Source organism: Mixophyes fleayi, chromosome 1 (genome assembly GCF_038048845.1).
Source record: "Mixophyes fleayi isolate aMixFle1 chromosome 1, aMixFle1.hap1, whole genome shotgun sequence".
NCBI classification, from domain to species: domain Eukaryota; kingdom Metazoa; phylum Chordata; class Amphibia; order Anura; family Limnodynastidae; genus Mixophyes; species Mixophyes fleayi.
In genome coordinates this window covers 62,386,537-62,412,553 of record NC_134402.1, presented here as the reverse complement: position 1 = coordinate 62,412,553, position 26,017 = coordinate 62,386,537, and the positions used below count along the sequence as shown (strand labels likewise).

Here is a 26,017-nt window from a genome sequence, read left to right as displayed (position 1 = left end):
GCTATAGGTGGTTGATAATTACAGGCATAGCACTAGCTCCTTGCTCTGGGCAATTGGTGATTACTGGTACTATGCTAGTTCCTGGCTCCAGGCAGTTAATAACCACAGTCACAATATTGATTCCTGGCTCCGGACAGTTGATAACCACAGGTAATGGGCTAGTTTCTTTTTCAATATAGTATTCAGCATTTCTGTATATAGTGCTATCACTATACAGCAAAAAATATACTTGGTATGTATCTAGTGACACACACATTCTGGTGATATCACAGGGAATAAACAAAAAAAACCATATTTGTTTGAACCTGCTTCAAGGTGTAAGAAGTCACTTGGAACCTCCCATCCTGGAAATTAAAACAGCGAGTGCCGTAACTAGACATTTTAGTGCCCTGGGCGAGACAGGGCACCGACACCCCCCATCTAAGTGGGAGTGACATTTGCCAAGTGGGTGTGGCCATCCTAATGTGTGGGTGTGGCTAGCACTTTACTGAAAGAATTCTGTTACATGTCTGCAGACCCCAAACATGAGCACAAAAGCATGGAGGAGAAGAATATCCTCTGTAAGGTGAGGTACAAGGGGTTTCACAGGTGACCACCGCTTTATTCACCTCCAGCTATTATCTGCTGTCTGTATCACTGATTTACATCTCTTCACTGGGGAAATGTCAGATAATATGAAAACTTGTCTTATCCATCCCTGATATTAGTTATTGCTGCCACTACCTGAACTTTTAGTTTACTTTCCCTCTCAATGTATTTAATTTGTCCCTCCTTCCATTTCTTGCTGTATGTGTTTGATTTGTTTCTCCCTGCCTCCTTTAAATTATAATATTCCTTTTCATCTGTGTGCTTGTTTAGACCTGTGCATGAAAAATCAATTTACAACATAAAGGGGTCTATAATGTCACCATCTGTCATACCACTTCAGAAGTGATGTAGTCCTGTCTGCAAATTTTTCTCAAAATTTTTCTGCAAATAGATTCTAAAATGTCAACTATTAAAAAGTTTTAGTAAGTTCTATAAAGACCATACAATTTAGAATGCAGTGCATTTAATTTGCATGCTTAATATCCAACCATCTGTTTTAAAGAGAAAGTTTTGTCTGACACTTTGTATTCTAGGAAATAAAAAGGGTAATTTTACTAACCTTTTTACTGTGGTTGTGTGATGGTGCATCAATTGATTACAACTGTTGTGTTAAAAAGCTGTAAAGTGTTGTTGGCTTTTATGCTTTTTCTTTTTAATAAAATACATTTTTTATTATTATTATTATTATTATTATTTCAGAAATGCTTTTTTATTTTTATTTTTTATTCTATTTTTTAAAAAAAGAAGATCATAGGAAATAGACATTGAAAAACTTTCTGGCACCCTGCAAGATTTACACAGTCATCAACCCATATCATCTGAACCTCTCTTATTTCACCATTCTCCCCATTACTATTTACAGATGTGGTAGGGGGACATACTATACATGTGAATTTTTTTCTAAAATATCCAAAGAAGCGCATACAGGGACTAATGGAGCTCTACCCATTATATATTTTCTGATTGTGCACCATATGAAATATACTTATTACAATGCATGTGTTGTTTCATATTGTTTCCAATATGCTGGATGTAACACAGATCAGATGATAAAAAGGATGGCCAGCATTGACATAACATCCAATCTGATGACCTTCATCAGAGCAGATCTGAACATTGTGCAAATAAATCATACTTGCAATTCAATATCCACTAGTAAAGCCTTTATAATACATTCCAGTGTCAGACATTGATAATATAAAAAAATGGGTCAAAGTCTAAAAAATAGTGAATCATTTTGAGTATTTTGTCACATTCCCCACAAGCAAGTTTAAAAAAATATCAAGATTATTAAAACATTTTTTTAAAACATTATGATAATTTTTGTTCTATATTTTTTTTTATTGCTCCTTGGATATGTTTGCTTTTAAAAATTGCAGATAGCAGTCCATTATTTATTGTTCACTTATATTTGAATACATCTTTGCCTTACAGTAATATAGAAATATTTTCGAGAGAGAGAGAGAGATTGTCTTACCTTTACTTTCCCGCAGTGGAACGCATGTGCGTTCCAATGACAGGAAGTTCGGAATTTGGAACGCAAGTTTGCGTTCCAAATGCTTTTATCCTTTTAGTTTTAGTTTCCTTTTAGTTTCCACTGCGGGAAACTAAAAGTCTGTAGGTGCAGAGCCAGGTAGCGGGCGGCTGCTGCGCCCCCTTGGGCTTGCGACCTGGGCGACGGCACCGCCCGCACATGCCTAGTTACGGCTCTGGTTTAGATTGCAGGGCATCACTGTAAATGCATTTGAGATTGTGTTTAAGAGTATTACATTGTACATCTATAGTAAGAATTTCAATGGCACTGCATAGTATAACCCCTCCTACCACTATGTACCTTTGTAATTCTAGTGTACAGTAGTGACATGGAAACACAGCATTGCTTATGCTAGCAAAATGTAGAAATACACCTATTTAATCACATCAAAAACCCAGTTATTTGCTATATTGGGATTCAGGGAAGAGGGACGGGAGACCTGGAGGTGCTTAAAGGACAGGACCAAGGAAGAACATTAGAAATTATATCCTGTCTGCTTGCAGCCACCCTTAGAGATGCCTAGTGAGTTAGTGATATTAGTAGGTAGCACAAGCCAATTGCATCTCACTCTGTCACTATCAGTCACCTTCCAGTTTTTGGTTTGGTAAAGGACAAAAAGGGTTTTCAAGCCCTCTTTTCAATCAGAATCACATGTTGTCCATTAGTGAGATCCCAAAAACTTGACAGTGATATAAAATATTTTCCTCTCTCTGCCTCTCTAAAAAAGTGAAAGCACACACTCTTTCAGATCTGTATTTTTAGATATCAGGACATATTAACAATCACCTAGTTCTGTCCCATGTCCTATAATTTAATAAATCTTATCTGATGTGAGAAATACACCATAAAAGGTTTTACTTTATACATGTCATTAAAATTTACATATTACCACGTCTGTTCAACTTATTCCAAACCCTTCTTATACAAGTCACAAGATCCCCTTTGACGTCAGTACAAACGATGTGTAATAAATTCAACTGGGATGGAATAAAACCTAGAATTAGTTAAGCAATCTTGCCTAACTCAACAGAAGGTGGTAGTCTTGATCTCCCTGTATTTCAAAACTATTATTATGTTGTATAGCTCAATCAGATTGATTCTTGGCACTCCAAACCTGGACTCAAGAAATTGGTTGATATTGGTTGCCATGGTCCCAAAAATTAGCATTAGTTATGTTCCATGACTTCCTAAGCTCAATAGACCACCCTAGGCCTATGATAACCCCAATACCTGCTTCACTCTCTCAACCTGGGACAGAGTGAATAGCTATTTTATACCGCTTTCATACTGCCACCCCGGCAATATCCCGGGTTTTTCAAGCCAGGTTTTTGCCGGGGCTCGGAGCGTCCCAGCTCAGAAACACCATTCATACTGCACCTCGGACCCGGGAATTTCCCGGGTTGACCCCATTCATACTGCACAAGTCTGTGCCCTGGCAATTTGTGGGAGTCATCACCAGAGCAGTTTTCATTGGCTGAAAAATGGTGATGTCATTGAAAGGTGACTGGTTTTTTGACGCATAAAGATGATGCAAAAGTGGGTGGTGATTTGATCTGCACTCCACCATCCACCATGTCTCCTAAACTCCTTCTCGAATCTTCCACCGATGACATCATCCTCCAGAGACAGGCAGACAGCCAATCAGCTTGTTTTCTTGAAAAACCCGGTTTGTACCATTCATAGTGCAGGCAACCCGGGTCCGACCCGGGAATTACCCCTCGATAAATCCTGGGTTGAAGACCCGGGTTTTTAGACCCGGGATTTTTGACTTGTACCATTCATACTACACCAAGACCCGGGTCGTTTGATCTCGCCCCGGAAAAAACCCGGGATTTTGGTACAGTATGAATGGGGTATTAGTTTAGCACCATAGGCCTCACCATTGTCTTCGATATGGAAACACCCATCATTCCCATCATTCATATTTTGGCTATGTTTACGTTCGTCTATTGCTGGGCACCTTAAGTTTATAATGTTTGTATATGTCTGTCTGTGTCAGTGTTTCTGTATTTGTAGCAGACTTCAATAAAATTATTAGTTTAAAAAGAAAAAAAAAGTTTTTACTTTGTCATTATTTATTCAACAAAAGATAAGTCAACATGAAGAAAAAAATGTGTGAAAAGTAAGTACACCCATACAGCTTACATATCAATAGAAAATGTCATTTGAGGTTTTGACGTGCTAATCAAGTGCAGTTCATCATTTTATCACCAATAACTGCTACCTCCACTATATAGAAGCAGAACCTTTGGCAGTTCTGTCTAGAACATTCAGGTTTGTATAAGCTCCAAGCTAATGAGAAAATACATCTGCAGTAATCTCAAAAACGCAACTGTTGGTGCTCAACAGTCTGGTAAGTTATATAAGGCCATTTCCAAACATGTCTTAATTTTGGACATGCTAAAAGGTCCCTGCATTGGAAGCTCTGTGTGTTTGAGGGATAGTGAGCCTGATGTTAGAGTTTTGACTCTTACCAGCTTGTTCGTGATATCTGCTACGGTACAAAGGACAACTTTTCTCTTTAGTGCCCATATGTAATATGCTGTTAGCGCCAGTGTACAGCTAACCCCGAGTTCCAGGGGATGGTGACCCTGGCAGGACCATCTGATGATCAGCATAAAATGATAAACCCATTCTGATGACCTGTATGCCATGCAGAGCCCCATTGGAGACCTGTGTATAATGCAGAATCACTTTACTGTCTTGTATCTGCTCAGTAATAATGATTGATGAAAGAGTAACACATGGAAATATGCAGACCTTCACATTGTGTACAAATATGCCTATTTGTCTACCTTGTACATTTTGTTATTATTGCTGATTTACAAGGCACCAGAGTACACAGCAGCACCAGATCGTGGGGAAAAAAGGGCATACATAACACAGGTTCAGACAAGGTAGACAAAAAAATGTAGAAGTGAAAACAAAGGATAGGTGTCCCTGGAATATCAATGTGCACCTACTTTTGTGACATTTTGGATCTGACTGCGTGTCAGGTCAAAATCCATCTTACTTCCACTTTAGGAGCACCCTTTTCAATCATTTCAACATCATTTCAAGGACATTTTAGATGCTGGACAGGTGCATCTGTGCATGTCACCATACCTGCTTGTCACGAACGACCAGCCTGTCCCAGATACAGCAATCTGAACAGCTGGCCGTGACTGGCGTCACCTTAGTCACTTAGCAATGAATACACCTTTTCTGCCACCACAAAGGATTTATTATGGTGTCCTTACGTTCACAAAAACCACTTACTAATGTTTCACACTTAAATAACATACACATGTAGCATGAGCCTCCCTGGGCTTCGTAAGTTCACAAAGAAGGCTTTGTTTCCAAGGCTTAATTACAAAAAATGAATAACAAGACATACAATATATTGCACAAGTAAGTTTCACAAATTAAATTAAAATAGGAAATAGAATCAGAGTTACTACATACTAGTTAATACCTGGTGTGTGAGAGAACACAATTGAGAAGGATGCGACATTTCAGTCTTGATAGACCCCTCTTGAAAATGCACACATTATTGTCTAAAACAGAAGATTTTAAACCTTTAGCCACATAGCTATCACCCCCCACCTTTGGAGTTTAGCTGTCAATAAGGACAGATTGATCTTACAAATGTCATAGGGCTTTTTGAAGGAAGCTAGGGATGTCCTGAGATCGTAATGTTCACATGACCTGATTTCCCACCTTTGCTTGTTCTGCTTGGCTAGATGGTTTACAACTTTGGGGCTTCAAACTCCTCCAATAGCCTATCTCTCACTGGTCTAGCTATTTTAACAGATTAATGACACTTGCATAAGTTCAAACTCATGTCATCTAGCAAAGCACACATTGAAATTACATTACAAGATTACATACAATATACATTGTCATACATGAATTCAACAGAATATAACAATCAGTCATTAGATATACTACATAATCATCACACTGCTGTAGAAGGAAGTCTTGATAGCACTGAAGGACTGATTGTAAGGCTCATGACCATTTAATAACTAATCTCATTAATTAAGCACTCGCAAATGTAGTTTCCAGCCAGCACTACCCTATCCTTTTCTAAGTTAACACTGTGTTAGACATATGTATCACTATATATATATATCAATCAGACACATATCATAGCAGACAACAAAGACTTGGGGCTTACAAGCATATACACAGTACATATTAATTTGACTTACGTTGTTTTACACACAGATTATGCTATATATTCAAGCAGTATGAATAAATAATCAGATACACTTAGAGACACTCAACCTATAATAGGGACAAAGATACTTATATTAGGAAAGATTTCACACAGATTTATCTTCATTGAGCTGTTATGATATACATTCTTGTTAACATAACAGTGAGCGAAGAGCATGTGGAGAGTGTCAGTGAGTGTTGCATGTGGAGAGTGCCAGTGAGTGGAGAGCATGTGGGGAGTGCCAGTGAGCGGAGAGCATGTGGAGAGTGTCAGTGAGTGTTGCATGTGGAGAGTGCCAGTAAGCGGAGAGCATGTGGAGAGTGTCAGTGAGTGTTGCATGTGGAGAGTGCCAGTGAGCGGAGAGCATGTGGGGAGTGCCAGTGAGCGGAGAGCATGTGGAGAGTGTCAGTGAGTGTTGCATGTGGAGAGTGTCAGTGAGCGGAGAGCATGTGGGGAGTGTCAGTGAGCGGAGAGCATGTGGAGAGTGCCAGTGAGCGGAGAGCATGTGGAGAGTGTCAGTGAGTGTTGCATGTGGAGAGTGTCAGTGAGCGGAGAGCATGTGGGGAGTGTCAGTGAGCGGAGATCATGTGGAGAGTGTAAGTGAGTGTTGCATGTGGAGAGTGTCAGTGAGCGGAGAGCATGTGGAGAGTGCCAGTGAGCGGAGAGCATGTGGAGAGTGTCAGTGAGTGTTGCATGTGGAGAGTGTCAGTGAGCGGAGAGCATGTGGGGAGTGTCAGTGAGCGGAGATCATGTGGAGAGTGTAAGTGAGTGTTGCATGTGGAGAGTGCCAGTGAGCGGAGAGCATGTGAGGAGTGTCAGTGAGTGTTGCATGTGGAGAGTGCCAGTGAGCGGAGAGCATGTGGGGAGTGTCAGTGAGCAGAGAGCATGTGGGGAGTGTCAGTGAGCGGAGAGCATATGGGGAGTGCCAGTGAGTGTTGCATGTGGAGAGTGCCAGTGAGCGGAGAGCATGTGGGGAGTGTCAGTGAGCGGAGAGCATGTGGGGAGTGTCAGTAAGCGGAGAGCATGTGGGGATTGACAGTGAGTGTTGCATGTGGAGAGTGCCAGTGAGCGGAGAGCATGTGGGGAGTGTCAGTGAGCGGAGAGCATGTGGGGAGTGTCAGTGAGCGGAGAGCATGTGGAGAGTGCCAGTGAGCGGAGAGCATGTTGTATGTGGAGTCATGTAAGGAGGTTTGAGTGACATATGTTGAGATCTGAGTGGCATGTGAAGGAGTTATGGAGTACATGTGAGATCTGATGGCTTGTGGAGGTCTGAGGGGAATTTTGGAGCAAGTGTTAGTGCCATGTGGTGGAATTTTGGAGAAAATGAGGTGCATGTGGAGGCATTTTTCGGTGAGTGATTGGGGATGCTTAGGTCATTTTGGGGCTGATTTTCTCCCATTCCTGTTATCAAGTTGGCCATCACTGTCCTATTCAGACTCAAAATCATTGGTGTGGTTAATGGTATGTGTAAAACTCAGCGGTTCACCAAAGCTTCTTGGCTCTATGTGACCCACTCCTTCTTTCACTCTAACCCTTTAGATTTTAAAGCTTTCACAAGCAGGTCCATCCTTCATCTTGTCTCCCAATCCCCTTTTACCCCCTGCATCCTAGTTCTCCTTTATCACCTCCCCTTACCGTTACCATCCTTGTAATTGATGGGAATTTCTTTGTAATGTGACTTGATTTATGTTACCCTTACATATTGCTACTTGCATTTGTTACCTTTTCAATTGTATATGTGCTATGCCAATTTATGTGAACTTTTGATTATGTGAACTATGTCTACCTTGTTTGTGCTATAGCCATGTATGCCATTTAAATAAAAGTTAATAATAAAAATATTAATAATAATAATTTATTGCTGATATGAAGTCTCTTATCTTTTGCTGATCTTGATTTTTTTCTGATAGCCAAATATGTCTTCATTTTTTACTGCCAGTAAATTTAGTGAAGGTTGTATATATGCTATAAAGGTAAGAGAATAATAGGGTATAAGAACTGGTAGTGAGAATTGCAACCAACATCCAGAATGCAAATTATGCACAGTTGGCAACTATATTACAGTATATGAAAATGACAGACATGTGAGACTTGCAGGTTCAGAACACCAGGAAAGCCATTCTATTCCACAGCGGTGCATGATGGGAATTGTCGTCTCAGCACACACTCGTTAGACGACAGCCACAGACATGACACGTCAACGGGATAATAAGATGCCATAGGGGTTCGGCGCAATGGTTGCCGGGAGTTGTAGTCTATGTGTTCTCTGTTGCTACAGTAGACGCCGCTGTCTGCGCACTGTATTTCGGGAAATGTAGTTTTTAGGTGTGCGTCTGCCGCTGCTTACGGGAGGCCACATCATACAGCGAATCCTTTCCCCACCGTCCCCGGGTGTCAGAGATATGGAGTGACCGGTGATAGGTAACGCATGAGACCTCGGGATTTCAGCCCTAATATACAGTACACACTACAGCCAGTATTAGTGTATTTATTATATCCATAATATACACGTATAGGGCCTGACAGCTGTAGTGGGCGGGGGGACACAAAGTGTTATTTATATCACTGGTCATATTTCATTTATCCAGTACCATCTTGCTTATATCTTTTAGCTTGGCATTTGGTATGTAGAACACTTCTAAACACAATGCCACACGTTTTACTTCAAGTTCACCCACTGACTATTTATTTCCTCCATGAGAAGTTCATGTTTGCTCTGTTAATGCAGGGAAATTAGTGTCTGAGGTTTTAAATCTCTGGATTTATAGATTAATAAGCTTAATGTTATGCCATCATTTCCAGCCAGTGTTGCTTTGGCTAATTACTGCTATTTCATTCATTCATTTTTGTCATATTAAGTCTATTATTGATTCAATTTTAAATGGCTATTTGGCATTGCAATTGTGTTACAGTTATTCATTGACCCTAGGTCATAAACATAATAAGTATAGGCTTATAACTCGCTGTCAACCAATTAAATGAGCAGTGTCACCATATGGTTTGTAACAGAGCATCTTCATTTGAAATTAGGTTACTCTTCTTAGATTATCAGTATTGCAGTCAAACATCATGTCATTATACAGACAGGATACAGCAGCAGGAGGAAAGTTACATAAAGCACTTTACATAAAGCAATTTGTTAATCATATATAGAATACAGATATAAATATATAAAATGTTGAGATCAATACCAATTCGTCAGTTATGGCTATGGTTATGTGAAGACTATGTGAGACCTGATAGTAATGAGTGACTGCTCTTTGTCTATTTATGATTGATAAGCACGCAGTCATACATGTGAAACAGCATTGTCATATCTGCAAACAATAACCAGTGACACCTTGTACAACTGGCCAAGGATAATGTAATGGCTGCTTCCAAATATATTCAACATCTTTTGTTACTATTGGATATGTGGCAATAACATGTTATTATGTGAGCAAGAGACTGCAGTGTCATAAGGGATCTGGTAAGATATAGCTTATAAAGACACATTAACATTGTGCATTATTATAAGGTTGTAACCATGGTGCTCTCCTTCTTACTCCTTAGGTCTTGGAAACAATTCAAGATTTACTTCCTTAGATTTTATCAATGAACTCTGCTCTAAAAATCAAATTGATTCTTAGAGAATCATTGACAACAGAAAATTGCAGATCTCATTTACAAACACGTTTATTGCCTGCTTTGATTTTGAGCTAATGATGTGTTTTAATTTATTGCTGTTTTACCTACACTTGGTCATTGACTAACATATGGGTGTGTATCATTTCTCATTTTAAGCCGTCTTGAAAGTACGTTACATGAGCTCTACTCGTTGACACTATGTTTAGATGGACATACATAATGGAATGTCTTTTAGATTTTCAGCTGCTTAATTGTGGCATTGGCAGCAATGGATGCACCTTGGCGACTTGGTGGCAGAGGGCGAGCAAGAGGTCGCGGTAATTCTTTAAATGGTGGACCAGCTCCTGCTCCAGGACCTGTACCAGGAGTCGACAGAAATGCTGCCTTCTCAAGAAGAGATGGAAATAGTGGTCCTTGGCCGGGTGCTGGGAGAGGAAATGTTTCCTATGCGTCTGTCAGCAAGCCCCTAAATGTAGTGACCCGGAACAGTGAAGCTAGTGGTAAGTAGTAATGTATCAGTTACCTGCACACGCTAACGGCAGCTATTTTTTGGGCTGAACCAATATTTCTGAAAACGAGTTTTGGTTCAACCCACAAAATGGCTTCCATCGCTGTGTGTATGTAACTGGTTTATTTTAAACAGATAAAAAAAAGTGGATATTATGTTTCTCCGTCTTATCTGTCAGGGCGATGATATGTGGTTTATTGTGTAATTCAAAGTCTGCTACCTAGCACGTACAATGTGAAATGTCCTTCTTCATGTGTCTGAGCCACTTTTCATTGATGTGTGTTGATCTGTATGCTGGTAATCTTTCTGTTTTCTTATAAGCGGAGACCTCTAAAAAGAAGTTTGAAGAAATCCAGAAAGCTAACCAGGCAGTGATAAGAAAATTTGTAGACTATAATGACAGCTCTTCGGATGATGATGATGACGACGACAGAGATGAAGGTGCTGACGGGAAGCAGAGAGAAATCTTAGCTTTAACCTTTACCACGTACACTGCTCAGACAGGTAATTCATTTTCTATGTTGAAAATAGGTTGTTTATGTTTTGTCCTAATGATTTAGTTGATGCAGTGTGTTGTGGCAGCGTTATTCCATGTTTACAGGGGGAAAACTGGTTGTTACATTAGTACTTTATAATATACCTTCTATTTATATTACTTTTGAAACATTTTTTTCTTCAACTGCAGATAAAGATAATATGAATATATAGGGCCTGACTCATTAAAGGCAGTAAAGCAAATAAATGAGTAACTTTGAACCTTGGCAAAACCATGTTGCAGTGCAACGGGGGGGGGGGCAAATGTGTTTATTATTTTGCACATAAGGAAAATACTGGTTGTTTTTTTTTTTTTCATGTAAGATGCAAATACTTTATAGCTTTATTATTACACTGAAATTTAAAGTTGATCTACAACATGTCCTACCCCAACTATAAATCTGTCCTCACATTTTATATTTACCTCCTCCTCCAATACAACATGGTTTTGCCAAGGTGCAAAGTTACTCATTTTTGTTGCCTTACTTTCCTTAATGAATCCGGCCCATAGTGTTGAAATTGGACCTGTCACCAGGGAAGGTGTCTGTTTTGTGGGCCAAACCAATATGCAGCATATAAATTTCCTAGAAACCTGTGACATCACTGTGGCACTGCTGGACTAATATTCATGAGACAGAAATAGGGGTTTTCCTATCGCACCACTTGTTAGGAGTTATAGTACCCTCAGTTCCAAGTTTCGGAGAAATTTCTCATTAATTGACTGTGGGGTGCGACCATAAACTGAACATTAATAAGAAAAGAGCCGTTTATTTGAAAAATGGTGCACAGAGAACTCCCTTATATTCACTATTGTGATTATATTTTATTATTGTGGAACGTCTTATTTATTTTAAAATGTAACCTTTCTATAAAAATGTAAGCGTTCTAATAAAATAATATTCATTAGACCCTGATTCCTTGTGAACCGATATTCTCCATTCTCATGGATGTTAATTCAGCTCACAGAATATCTGCCTCCACTGCGTTATAGGCAGCAAGTCCACTTAGGAGGGAAAAAATGTTTATAAAGTACTACATTAACAAATACTGTGATTGCAAATTAAGATACCATGCACTATAAAAGATGTACAATCACAGTATTATCATTGCACTCGGTGATCATGGTTTAATAAAATGATAACTTTAGTTGAAAATTAAAATGAATCTTTGAAATTTTGTTATGAAAGATAATGTTTTATTCTTTTATTTAAATATAACTGCATTAGAGCTTTTCTTCTCATATTGTCTTTCCACTAAAAAATAATGATGCTGGTTGTTTGGCTTGGAACCTCTGAGAAAGTGATGGGGTGTGACAGGGAATAGCATTGGTGTAGTGCAGTGCTCAGGGTGTGCAGAGGATGAGATAATAAAAGAAGAGGAAATCTACTTGTGTGTTATGCAGAGTATATTTCAAGATTAGTTTGTTTAAGGAAGCAGAGTTGGGAATGACTGTACGTTTGCCACATAATCTTACATTTTATTCTAGGAAGTACCAGGAGACGCCAAAGCAAACATTGGTAGCGAAGAACAGCAACAATATTGTTTATATAGATATTAAGTAATCCTGATTGCAGTGTTTTAGTGAAGTGAAATAACGGGAGAAATGATTAGTAGCACAATGTGTGAGAAATAAACCTAGAGATGTTATGAAAATGAAAACAAGTCTTTAGGATGAGCTCTAATAGCTGCTGGCATTGGGCAGTAACAACCCTCTCTACCAGGTATCCAGGGCCTAATTTGTTTAATCTACGACCACCCTCACTAAAGCCTTGGCACTCTCTATTCTATTGTTGCATTAAGCAGCACAATTGTAAGTTCCTGAACTTGAACACTTTAGTCCTCTCCTGTGTTGAGGGTTCTGATTGGATGGTTGGCATAGCCATTCACTGTGTGCTTGACACAAGATCATACTGAGGTGTCAAAGGCTCTAAATTCCAAATTTTACTATCTTATTCAGCAGGAGAATTGATCCTTTCCAAAACTACAGTAGTTTTTTTAAAAAATAAATAAAATAGAAATGGCATCCTCTCTTTAATGCATGTTGGGGGAGGAGGGTGCTGCTGCCTATTCTTACTGGTGGGTGGAGGTCTTCTTTTCGTATGGAGAAACAAAGACTCAAAAATGATATCCCAACAAATATGAGCTCAGTATTGGAGACGTTAAAACATAATGGAGTTGTATAGGCCATTATAAGGGGAAAGGAACAAAGTGAAATCTTGGCAGATAAGTATTTGATAACGGTAGAGTCTGACTTGATTTCACATTGATGACCCCTGGGCATATTATTTTCTGCAATGTAGCTAGAGCTCTCCCATGTGTTTATACTGGATGCAGGGTGGCTGGGAGTAGGCATACTACATATTTAATTGCTGTTGTGCTATATCTCCTTTTATTCTGAGAGCGTTTTTTTTTTTTTGTTAGCGTGCCTGAAGGAATTGTCCCTATCGAAGATGTATTACAGTGTGTGACATTTTTAGATGGAGAAATGTGAATATTTGTTTTTCCTTATGCTTATTAAAGATGGTGATACCAGCGAATTGGCACGTACCAAACAGTATGTGAATGAGGCCTTTCAGTCTGGGGCTTTGACTTGTCTGATATGCATTGCTTCAGTGAAGAGAAACCAAGCTGTAAGTATTACCCTGTGATTGGTTCTAATAACATTGGTGGCAGAAAAATGTATTCTTTAGGCAAATGTAAATGTGGCATTTATATGTTGTATGCTAAGGTTTAGGCACCCTCTGGTCAAACTGAGGCTACGATATGAGTGTGGTTGACCCTGATGAAGTGCTATGACTATCTACAAGCTTCTTGTCAGTGGCACCAGGAAGGAGAGTGTATGTTACTTCACTTGTATGTTTCGTAGTTGTGATCAGAAAGCCTAATATTGATTTCTCTTTCATTCAGTCTGGGGGACACTGCTTACCATGGGTTGTGGAGGGGAGCTCGGGAGTTGGCACCTAGCTAGTTAACTTTAGCACTGCTGACAGACCCCTCCCCTCTACAATCCCCCTGCCTCTTCCTGTTCAGTTTTTTTAGGTGCCCATGGAGTTGGGCAGTGTTTTTAGTTCCTGCATGTGTTCTTTATTTTTTCCTTTTTATTTTATTTTATTCTTTAAAACTTTTTATAGGTGGCAGACCTGGGAGTGTGTTCTACTATAGAGAACACACTCACAGCAGAGCAGCGCAGAGGCTCTCACTGACAGGGACAGAATGGGGTGCCTGAATTGTGAGTGACAAGCGGTCTCACGGACCGCTGTCACTCTTGGAGCCTTCCCGATAACCGGCGCTGCCACTGTAGGCATAGAGCGCCGGTTATCGGAGATTTCAAATGACGACGGCCATTTTGGATCCGTGGAGGAGCGAGGAGAACTACAGGGGGCCATACCAGGATCCCCCCTCATACATAGGAGGGGGCATCGGGTACTAACCGCTGCGGAGACCTCAACTCTTGAGGTCTCCACTACTCTGCCACATACCTATTTTTATTTTTTATACGGGCAGAGAAACAGCTGCAGAGACAGCATTATCAGAAGGGGGGGAAGCTAAGACATAGAGCTTCCTCGACTTCCAGAAAGAGATGGTTTAACCCGGTCTTCTGGCGCCAAGGAGAAGCCCGGGAAGAGAGAACAGATCTGAGGGAGCAGGCATCAGGACACTGCTGTTGGACTTCTCCCCTGTTTGGCCTATGGGCTTAATATATGATTTATTTAAACACATACTCTGTATTGCTGTGTACAAAGTGGGCTAGTAGGGATTATATTGTAGTTATCCTACTTGCCTAAGTATTATATTGTGTTTAAAAAAATTACAAGTACAACTTTTATGACAAGATTAGTTTATTTCTTGTTTTTTCACACTATTCTCTCTACACTCTCTCTCTCTACTCAGCTAAATTTAACAATTTAAGGCTGTGTGTTTGGTGTGCCTTCCTTTATAAAAAAAAATGACAGATAAGGGAAAGGGTCCTATGGCAAAATATTTTGCATGTTCAAAATGTAATGTAAAATTACCTTGTGGGCAGAAGGACCCGTTGGCGCTCTGCTCTGTCTGCGAAGCAGGGGTCCCCCCCTGTGCAAACCCAGCATATTTCAGCCCCACTGATGGAGGAACCGGCCTGGGTGGCCTCCCTGACACAGCCGGTTTCCTCTTTAGCACAGATGGTTTTTCAATCCAATCAATTGCTATCTACTGTGGCAACCTCGGTGGCTACTAATTCTAGTACACCTTTGGGCCTCCCTGCTACCACAGGTTCTATTGGAACGTCTATACCAGGACCTTCCTCATTAAATACGGACCAAGCCCCTGGTCCCACAGAACCGGCATGGTCCACAGCTTTTATAAAGGGTTTGGATAAGCTGAACCAGTTACTTGAATCCCCAAACATCCCGTCTGCTAAAAGAAAGCGGCCTACATCTGATAATACCCTTATGGTCCTTTCAGACTCTGAGGGGTTTTCAGAGGAGGAGGGGGAAATTAATTCTGATCCTGACCAGGTTCAACCTTTGGGACAGGAAGAAAACTCTCTAAAAACCAATTTATTAATGATTAGGTTTTAGCGGTGAGACAAGCGTTGGACCTCCCAGAACAGGAGGATCCTACTCCCAGAGACAGAATTCTCTTTAAGAAGGCCAAAAGAAAGGCTTCCCGGTTTCCCCCTTCGGTAGAACTCAGAGATATTGCAGAGGAAGCATGGAAACAGCCTGATAAAAGGTTCTCTGTTCCCAAAAGATTCTCCTCCCTATATCCATTGCAGGAGGAAGACGTGGCTCGCTGGGAGAGTATCCCTAAGGTGGATATTCCAGTAGCCCGTTTGGCCAAACACACTTTACTACCAGTCCCAGGTTCAGCAACTCTGCAAGATGCCAATGATCGCAGAGTAGAATCCCAGCTGAAATCTATATTTGTGGCTGCGGGTTCTTCTTTTAGGCCCACATTTGCTTCTGCTTGGGTTGCTAGAGCCATGGAAGCATGGGCAGACCAACTGGCAGAGGCCTTACAGGACTCTGATTTACTTCCCCTGGCCTTGCATTTGAAAGAGGCATCAGGGTACCTTTATGAGGCGGCCCAGAACACAGCGTCTATGTCCTCCTCTATTCAGGCTGCATCTATTTCAGCAAGAAGAACGTTATGGCTGAAATGCTGGGAAGGACATGCGGAATCAAAAAAGTCAGTTGAAACCATTCCCTTTTCAGCAGCAGGTTTGTTCGGCCCGGAACTAGATACTATGATTTCCCAGGCAACAGGGGGCAAAAGCACTACTTTGCCGGTATTTTCAAGTAGGGGCCGGACTTCTCGTGTCAGTTCCTTTCGTCGGCCCTTTAGGGGGACCTCCTTGCCTAGAGGACAGTCCTTTAGAGGTAGACAACCTAATGCTCGAGGATCCTCTGTCAGGGGCAGATCCTCGTTTGCAGCTAGGCGCCAGGCCTCCAAGACCCAGGAGAAGCCTGCGTCCTGACGACCACTCTACTCTACCGGAGGTAGCGCCAGTGGGGGGACGTCTGTCTCTGTTTCGGGAACAATGGGCAACGTCTTCCCAAGACCCTTGGATTCGGGGCATTATATCAAGGGGGTACATGATAGACCTGCTGGGCCCTGTACCACATTGTTTCTTTGTAACCCCTCTACCCCGAGATCCAACAAGAAGACAGGCAATACAGGCTTGTGTCGCCTCTCTTCTTTCGCAAAGGGTCATTTGCAAGGTCCCAGACAACCAGAAGGGACAGGGGTTTTATTCAAATCTGTTTCTGGTCAAGAAGCCGGACGGGTCCTTTCGGCCCATTTTAAACCTAAAGAGCCTCAATGTGCACTTAAGAGTGTACAGATTTCGGATGGAATCCCTGAGGTTGGTAATAAACGGCTTAGTGAAGGATCAGTTTATGGCCTCCATAGACATAAAGGACGCATACCTCCACGTTCCCATTTGGAGCGACCATCAGTCTCTCCTAAGATTCACAGTTGGGTCCTCCCACTATCAGTTTCGGGCCCTTCCCTTCGGCCTCTCCACAGCTCCGAGGGTCTTCACGAAGATCATGTCGGTCATGGCAGCGTGTCTTCACTTAAAGGGAGTTCAGGTCGTGCCTTATTTGGACGATCTGCTCATCAAATCCTCCTCAGAGATTTGCTTACATCAGCACTTATCCCTCACTTTGGCAGTTCTCGAGAGCCATGGATGGCTGATAAACTTAAAGAAATCCCAGATGGTTCCATGTCAACGCATGGTCTTCCTGGGACTTATCATGGATACCAGTCGGCAGAAAGTGTTCCTGCCTACGGAGAAAATCAGTTCAATCCGGACTATAACAACTCAGGTCTTGTCCTCTCCCAATCCCTCAATTCATTTGTGCATGCGGCTGCTTGGGAAGATGGTGGCCTCCTTCGAGACGATCCCCTTCGGCCGGGCTCATTCTCGATGCTTCCAGTGGGATCTGTTACAGAAATGGTCAGGATCCCACCTACGCTTGGATCTCCAGAGGATCTCGCTGTCTCCGGAGGCGAGAGAATCGCTCCAGTGATGGCTGAATCAGGATCACATGTCGGTGGGCAGGTCCTTCGCTCCATGGTCATGGATCATAGCCACGACAGACGCCAGCCTGAGAGGTTGGGGGGCGGTAATCCTGCACCTCTGGCTCCAGGGACTTTGGTCGGTTCAGGAATCAGCCCTATCAATAAACGTGCTGGAGTTGAAGGCTTTTCTTTTAGCCTTCCGGGGGGCCCAATCCCTCCTCCAGGTCCACCCTGTCAGAGTTTAGTCCGACAATGCCACAGCTGTGGCATATGTCAACAGGCGGGGAGGAACCAGGAGTGCAGCTGCAATGAAAATTGCAGCTCAAATTTTGGTTTGGGCAGAACAATATGTTCCAGCAATATCGGCAGTATTCATTTCAGGAATAAGGAATTGGGAGGCCGACTACCTAAGTCGAAATCAGATGATGCCAGGGGAGTGGTCACTTCATCCGGAAGTTTTTCAGTCTCTGGTTCAGAGGTGCGGATATAGATCTCATGGCCTCCAGACACAACAGAAAGGTTCACAGGTTTTGCGCAAGGGCAAGAGACCCCTTAGCGGTGGCAGTGGACGTAATGACGATGTCGTGGGAGTTCAGGTTGGGATACCTATTTCCTCTGATTCCCATGCTTCCTCACGTGCTCAGACGAGTAAGGCAAGGCGGTCTGCCAGTAATTCTAATAGCTCCCTTATGGCCGCGCCGAGACATAATCTCTATGGCGGAAGGACAAGGATTTCGTCTTCCGTCACGAGACGACCTTCATCTGCAGGGTCCCTTCCGTCACCAGAATTTACCTTAGCTCAGCCCCTGGAGAACTAGGGGTTTTTCCCCCAGTGTAGTGAACACTATGATGCGAGCCAGAAAGCCAGTTTCAGATATTAGGACTTTCCTTCAGGGAGTCTTGCGTATTCAGCCTCCCTATGTTCCGCCTACAGCACCATGGGATCTTAACCTAGTACTGGATATGCTTAAAGGGCCTCCCTTTGAGCCATTACTTGTGGCAGATTTGAAGTGGTTGACCTGGAAGGTCCTCTTTCTTTTGGCTATTGCATCTGCACGTAGGGTTTCGGAATTAGGAGCTCTGTCTTGCCGGGAACCATATCTGGTTTTCCACGAGGACAGAGCGGTGTTAAGAACCCTCCCTTCCTTCGTTCCAAAAGTAGTTTTGGCTTTCCATCTGAACCAGGAAATTGTAGTTCCGGTCTTTTCATCTACTTCCCATTCGGATCAACAGTCTATGGAAAAGTTAGATGTGGTTAGGGCTCTCCACATTTATGTCAAAAGAACTTCTCAGATTAGACGTACAGATTCTCTGTTTGTTCTTTATGACGCTAATAAGAGAGGCTGTCCAGCCTCAAAACAGTCCATTGCAAGATGGATTACGGCAACCATTAAGCAAGCTTACATAAAGGCTAACCGTCTGGTGCCAGAGAGGCTTCCGGCCCATTCCACCAGATCGGAAGGGGCGGCGTGGGCAATGAGAAATGGGGCTTCTGCAGACCAGCTTTGCAGGGCAGCCACCTGGTCCTCTGGTCACACCTTTACAAAATTTTACCAGTTTAATATATTTGCATCCGCGGATGCAAATTTCGCTCGTAGTGCTTTACGAGCAGGGCTTTCAGAGTAGTCCCACCCTTAGGGGGCTGCTTTAGAACTTCCCCATGGTAAGCAGTGTCCCACAGACTGGATGAAAGAGAAAAGAGGATTTATGTACTTACGTTAAATCCGTTTCTCTGATTCCGTCTGGGGGACACTGCGATCCCTCCCTTCTGCTTTTCTTCTGTGTGCTCTTGTTTGATTGGCCTTTTTTTCCTTGGGCTTTTTAATTAACTGAACAGGAAGAGGCAGGGGGATTGCAGAGGGGAGGGGTCTGTCAGTAGTGCTAAAGTTAACTAGCTAGGTGCCAAATCCCGAGCTCCCCTCCACAACCCCCAGACGGAATCAGAGAAACCTGATTTAACGTAAGTACATAAATCCTCTTCATCAGCCCACAGCACTTTCTTCTAAAAAGATACTGGCTTATTAAAGTATTATTGTACTGTTGTGAGGAGCTAATAGGGATGCAATAAATATCTTATAGACTTCTCTTACTTTTGTGGCATTCCCTAAAGTCAGTTGCTTAGAGGAGCCTGTGGCTGTGACAGTAGGCACAACATACCAAGAGATTAGAAGGGTCATAGTATTTATTCATCTCTGGAATTGTCTGCACATGGCTTAATTTAAGGCCTAATGAGTCAAATGTTGAGGCCTTAAAAATAAATAAATAAAAATTGAATCTGCTGGAAGTGTGCTGTTTTCTATCTACACACCATCCATTTGATATCCTTTTCTGATAGAGTTATTGGATCAGTGTGTCCATGTGAGATCTATAGCTGCATTCTAATTCTTAATTGCTCTCTAGGTCTGGAGCTGCTGTACCTGTTACTGCATCTTTCACATGCCCTGCATCCAGAAGTGGGCCAAGGACAGCATATTCCTTGTGTCTTCGCTCACAGACGATGACTTTGAAAAGAAAGATTATCCTTGGCCCTGGTATGTGAAAGCAAACTTCATACAAATACTGTACTTTTACATCTGTGTTCCTCGCATCTTGTCCTATATTTGCTGTTTTGTATTTGTTCTTTATCTGTTTACATTTTTTTAGATGATAAAATGTCATGATATTTTGCTTAAATGGCTGTGGGCATAGTATCTTAGGTAGTCGGGTTATTATAGTAGAGGTGATCTCCACTCACACCTCATGTTAATTCACTGTCTGACATCCATAGCGCTAAAATACTTTGTTGTCCCAAGCACACCTAGGGCTGTAACGTTCCCAAACCTCTGCATGTGGCAATAGGATGACACATTTTATCTTCAGTTATTCTATATGGATGTGTTATTCACGGTAGGTGATGTTTGTTTTGTGCTGGTGAATATTCCTAGGTAAGATCCGTTCTATACGCCAACACCCAGCCAGTCACTTTGTTTTGAACGTAGAACTCCTGAGATGAAATTAATATATATTCTATGGCTAGTTTACAGGATATTTAATTTGTTTATTTATTTAGGGCTAAACATATTTTCTCTGAAGCATATCTCCCATGTAATACACAATGACCACACACACAGAATTCAAAAACTGCAGAGGACATTGGAATCATTGCCCGACCTCTGCTCACATTGCAATGCCTACAGCGTTCCTCATGTTGTGGATTGTAGTGGTGTGTACAGAAGTGGTGCACTGATATCTGCTGCAGGTTAAATGCTCTGTGTATTTGGTCAACGAAGCCAACTGCACCGCACGCCCTTCACGCTTCAGAGCAGGTATGTGAGTGATCCCTACGCAGTGTGCTCGCTGCAGTCAGGTGAACATCCAGCCTCACTCCCAAGATGTTTGGTTTCCAAAGCCTTATGCTTTGTCAGGATACGATGTCTCTCCTTCTCTACTGTTAGCTATTGACGACTTGACTGTCCTTTCTCCCAGACAGCACTCAATGTATCTATTACAGAACACATCCTCATTACTCCATGTAATGTCTTTCAGCCCAAAGTGTAGATATGAATATAAGCGATCAGAGACACCCGCTCGGTATTACTGTTATTGTGGAAAAGTGCAAGATCCACCTTTGGACCCGTGGCTTGTACCGCATTCCTGTGGACAAGTTTGTGAAAGAGAATTTAAGCCCTCTTGTGGTCACAAATGTTTGCTGTTGTGCCATCCAGGTAATGACTTAACCTGATCGTATACCAATGTGACATACTATATGCAGTTATGCTACACCACATAAGCCACACAACACATAATTGCTTTTTTCTTGTCTGTCATAACTCATTTTGCATTTTCAATGGAAAATCAAGTATCTAGCAAAATGCAGTACTACCTGCAGATCCTATACCTGTTGTCTGAATATTTATCCTACATATGTAGTGTTTAAGATTAATATTTTCCAAGAAGAAAATTAAAAGATTATTACAGATTCTGCGGCATGAATCTATGTATGCAAAAAACATAGTACTGAAGAAAACCTTTCTTCTCCAGTAATAACGTTATTTCATCATTAGCAGCTGATCCTAACGCCACCGAAGTGACCTTCTCTCTCTCCGTTTAGGGCCATGTCCGCCGTGCCCAAAGATGGTGACCACCACTTGTTTTTGTAAGAAGGCAAAGTCAGTTCCCCGCCGATGTAGCACCAAAGAGTGGTCATGTATGCAGCCGTGTGGGAGGATGCTGTTGTGTGGACAGCACAAGTGTACAAATCCGTGTCACAAAGGTATATTTAATGCACTGAATAAAACATATACATCATATTTATAAAATGACATTTTCCTATGTGTCTAGCTTTATTTGAAACAACAATTAAAAGCCCTGTCTCAGTTGCACAATATTACTGAAGCTTTATGACCTTTTCAGCTAGATATCTTACATGCATAATATTTTTGAGGGTCCCCGTCATCCAATTATAACTAGTTGCTAATTTTTTTAGTTTGTGTTTTTAATAATCATTTTTAGTTGTTTTGAATATAGAACATGCTGTGCACATTGTATGTAATAGTAGACTTGTCTATGGATGGCGTGTACCTTTATGTCTAACCGCTGTGATATTATGATCACCATCTGTATACAAGGGTTTTACATTTCATTTTGTGAATGGTTAATGCAGCATGTTATCCATGTATTTTCAGATTCTGCTTTTGTTTATTTAACCGTTAATGAGTGGGGTATTTTATAGCCAGAGGAGCAGATGCGTTTTAGGATTTTTGCTATGTGTTCGCTAAATGACAATTATTCTTAATTTTTATTTGTTAGGCTATAACCATAAATTTTATATTCTTTTTTCATGATGATCGGGGTTTCTTTGTGTAATGCTTTGGTTAAATTATAGTCTTTTATCCTTTTTAGTGTTTCTAATTTCCAGAAATGACAAATATCCTCATTTAAATAGTCAATGTTTTATCTTCAGTTCCACTTTGCCTATGAGTGATTTTTCTTTGACTTAAATTAAAGATATTTTCATGGTGATATAAGATTATTACGAAGGAAGGAGGTCTCAGGTGATTGCATGTAACATTTGTCACAGAGTTTTAATTAAACTAGTGTATAGATATTATCTGCTCTAACAATTACCTTTTGCTTATTTAAGGAGACTGTCAGCCATGCCCAAGAGTCAGCAAACAAAAATGCCTTTGTGGAAGAAAAGTTGCAGAACAGTTGTGTGCAAGTCCAACCTGGCAGTGTGAGCTTGTGAGTGAGAGACCACAGCAGAGTCACAATATAAAAATGATTATAAGATCTGTTCAAATTTATGTTGTTTGTTTCCATATAGCAGCTGTGTATAACCCGCATTGGTTCAGGTCTCTTCACATAGGCATTCCTCCCTCTTTTGGCCTAAACCAGTGTTGGCTAACTTGTGACACTCCAGGTGTTTGTGAAACTACAAGTCCCAGCATACCCTTCCAGCAAAAGGCTGCTATATATTGGCAAAGCATGCTGGGACTTGTAGTTTCACAACACCTGGAGCGTCACAGGTTAGCCAACACTGGCCTAGACTGTGGGCCTGCGAAGCTTTGATATGAGGAGTGGTGGAGTGAAATAACCTAAGAGTCATAGTCCCCTGCACACAGTTCCCTTCAGCCCTTCCTTTATCTGGGATTATTGACACATTAAGGCTGAGGTTTTTGCTAGTTAGGCTGGGGGGAACTGGTGCTATGTTCCGGAGTTGTAACAAATAGTATAAGGGCCCTGCTCGCTAGAGGCCAGAGCTTACAGTCTAATATGGTATAAATTAATACAACAGCCACAATTGAATGTTTTGAGCAGCCAATCATGAACATGTATGGGCAAAGTTGTTCACAGAAGTACTGAATGGGCCAACTACAAAGCTAATTTCAATATGAAAATAAAGTACTTCAGAGATGGCACCAGAGAATGTATAAGATGATAGATTTGGTAAAGAGAATATTAGTGGTGATGTTGTGTAGAGAAAGGGTAAGATAGACAGTGAGGTTATAACTACACCGGACAACTGGGTAACTACTAGGTAATATATTACGCTTCTCTGAGAAGGTCTATTTTCAGAGACTGTTTAAAACTTTAGTTTTAGTGTTCTAGAACAAGAAAGAGCCCTGAGAGTAAAGGGGCAGCATGGGAAAAGTCTTGGTAGGTGTGACTGGTCGGTGATACCATGCATAAGTCACTGGCAGACATAGATAGTGTAGATTGGCAGGTGCTACATTGTTAAGGAGTTTGAAGAAGAAATTGGGCTGGGGAGGTTGAAATAGACATTGAAGGGACTGCCAGGATGTCAGTGGGATACAGCATTGACAAAACAATTAGTAGGGGAAAGTAGTCTAGTAGCTGCTTCTGAAATGGATTGAAGCAGAGCCAAGTTAATGATGAGTAGCTTCGTAAAGGCTTACAGCAGGTGATCATGAAATTGGTATTTATGTAGGTTGAATAAAGTAAGGTGTATGTGACAAGGTTTGGGTTTTACTTGAATATAAGAAGTAATGGACAAGTCTGAATCAAAAGTGACCACAAGGTTGGCAGCACAGTGGCTTAGTGGTTAGCACTTCTGCCTTACAGCACTGGGGTCATGAGTTTGTTTCCCCACCATGGCCTTATCTGTAAGGAGTTTGTATGTTCCCCCCCATGTTTGCGTGGGTTTCCTCCGGGTGCTCCGGTTTCCTCCCACACTCCAAAAACATACTAGTAGGTTAATTGGCTGCTAACAAATTGTCTGTGCGTCTGTCTGTCTGTGTGTGTTAGGGACTGATATGAATGAGTTGTCTGTACAGCGCTGCAGAATTAGTGGCGCTATATAAATAAATGATGAAGAAGTGGGGGAAATTTAGTGGAATGTGGAACTACAATAGACAGAAACAGTTTATGATGTTAACAGACGGGTTTTAGTTTGGGTGTCATGAGCATAGAAGTGGTATTGAAATCTAAAACTGTAATCACTTGCTCAGGGTGTTTCCATGGTTGCTGTTTCTGTTACTATTTTAGTTCATATGGAGGTAATATTAATATTTTGATAATAATCAACTGGGATAATGGTATGTACAGCAGCATATCTACTGTATTATATGGGCTTGTGCAGGTGTATTTATACATCTCCTCTTTTATTTCAGGTCTGTGGACAACCTTTACCTTGTGGAAACCACACCTGTGAGCAGGTTTGCCATGCCGGCCCCTGTGGACAGTGTCCTCGTTCAGGGAATCGCTTGTGTCCATGTGGAAAATCAAGTATGGTTCTCAGACTGTATTTATTTCTTTAGTTGTTTTCACTCTTCAGTGTGTATTTACTGCACAGTACTCCTATGTCATCTCTAAGCTGGAAAGGATTGTCCGATGATGTAAGATTAGAGGAAATTCGTTGTATTATTAATTCCATGTAAAATCAAGTGTTCATGCCTTTGAAAATGATAAATGGTTATTATTTATTGACTTCCATATCTATTGTACAATCTAAGCCTTTGCAGCATTGGAACTGCAATAATCTCTCTGTGTAATTAGTTCTGTGCTGTATATCATAAACATAAAGTCATTCTCCTGATAATGGAAATGTTTTATTTTTTTAATTCTAGTTCCGCTAGAAAACAAATAATGAACTCCTTAAGCAATGGAATGTTAACGTTTGAAGCTTGTCGCAGTCTGCACCATAATCCTGATTCTGTGCTTCTCACAAGTCCTTTTTTTTTTTTTCTCAATTAAAAAAAATAATATATTCTTTACTTTATTTTCAAGGAAAATATACAAATAGGACAAACACAGTAGAGGGAAAGGGAAGGTAACATAGCATCTACAGCAGTAAATATACAATTTGAGTGTTCAAACAAAAGCTGTCTAATAATAATATTGGCCTTTCTGATTGAGCAGCATTAGGGCAGAAACATTTGAAATGGCCAAGTGAGCTGGGCAACAGGTTGTTGTTTTAAAACTGTTAGTCCCAAGAAGGGGATTTTATAAATTCCAAATATTATATTCCAAATAATATAGAGCTTCTCATTCGGTGAGTAGCAATGTTCTATAAGTTGTTTCCCCTGAACTCAGGCTAGTTTTACACCTTTTAAACACCGCACAGAGAAATAAGGCCCACTCCCACTTTAGCGGGTGCAACGGCTGCCTTGATTGCATATTCATCCAAAGTAATGTTTCTGCCTAAAAGCAATAGTGTATAGAGTGCTCTGTAATTAAGTTCTGTTCCACCAGTGCCGAACAGCCCTCTGGTTATCTTCTAATACTATATTGAACATGACACCGTTAGATATTATTTGTACTACAAAGATAATCTCTATCTGCCTTTAAAGCAAAATAAATGTATATTCAGAAATGTTCATTGTATGCTCTTTATTTCTGTCTTCAGAGTACAGCCTGCCCTGTACAGAAGATGTCCCTACTTGCGGTGATAGCTGTGACAAGGTCCTGGAGTGTGGAATACACATGTGCTCGCAACGCTGCCACAGAGGTCCTTGTGAAACATGCAGACAGGTCAGTGAACATTACTGTGGCCATACAGCGTGTGATGACTCAGTGA

At 41.3% G+C, this 26,017-nt stretch overlaps 1 protein-coding gene across 1 annotated transcript in view; it reads left to right on the top strand.

Annotated features, from left to right (window-relative positions):
* The first annotated feature begins 8,559 nt into the window (after positions 1 to 8,559).
* The window catches only part of NFXL1 (nuclear transcription factor, X-box binding like 1), a 66,105-nt gene continuing 48,647 nt past the window's right edge, over positions 8,560 to 26,017 (top strand). The window contains exons 1-10 of the mRNA XM_075195312.1: positions 8,560 to 8,744; positions 10,186 to 10,450; positions 10,780 to 10,962; positions 13,513 to 13,622; positions 19,900 to 20,030; positions 21,025 to 21,203; positions 21,590 to 21,751; positions 22,622 to 22,722; positions 24,612 to 24,726; positions 25,847 to 25,971. Coding sequence (XP_075051413.1) covers positions 10,219 to 10,450; positions 10,780 to 10,962; positions 13,513 to 13,622; positions 19,900 to 20,030; positions 21,025 to 21,203; positions 21,590 to 21,751; positions 22,622 to 22,722; positions 24,612 to 24,726; positions 25,847 to 25,971 — 1,338 coding nt within the window. The 5' untranslated portion in view covers positions 8,560 to 8,744; positions 10,186 to 10,218. The remainder of the gene's footprint in view (positions 8,745 to 10,185; positions 10,451 to 10,779; positions 10,963 to 13,512; positions 13,623 to 19,899; positions 20,031 to 21,024; positions 21,204 to 21,589; positions 21,752 to 22,621; positions 22,723 to 24,611; positions 24,727 to 25,846; positions 25,972 to 26,017) is intronic.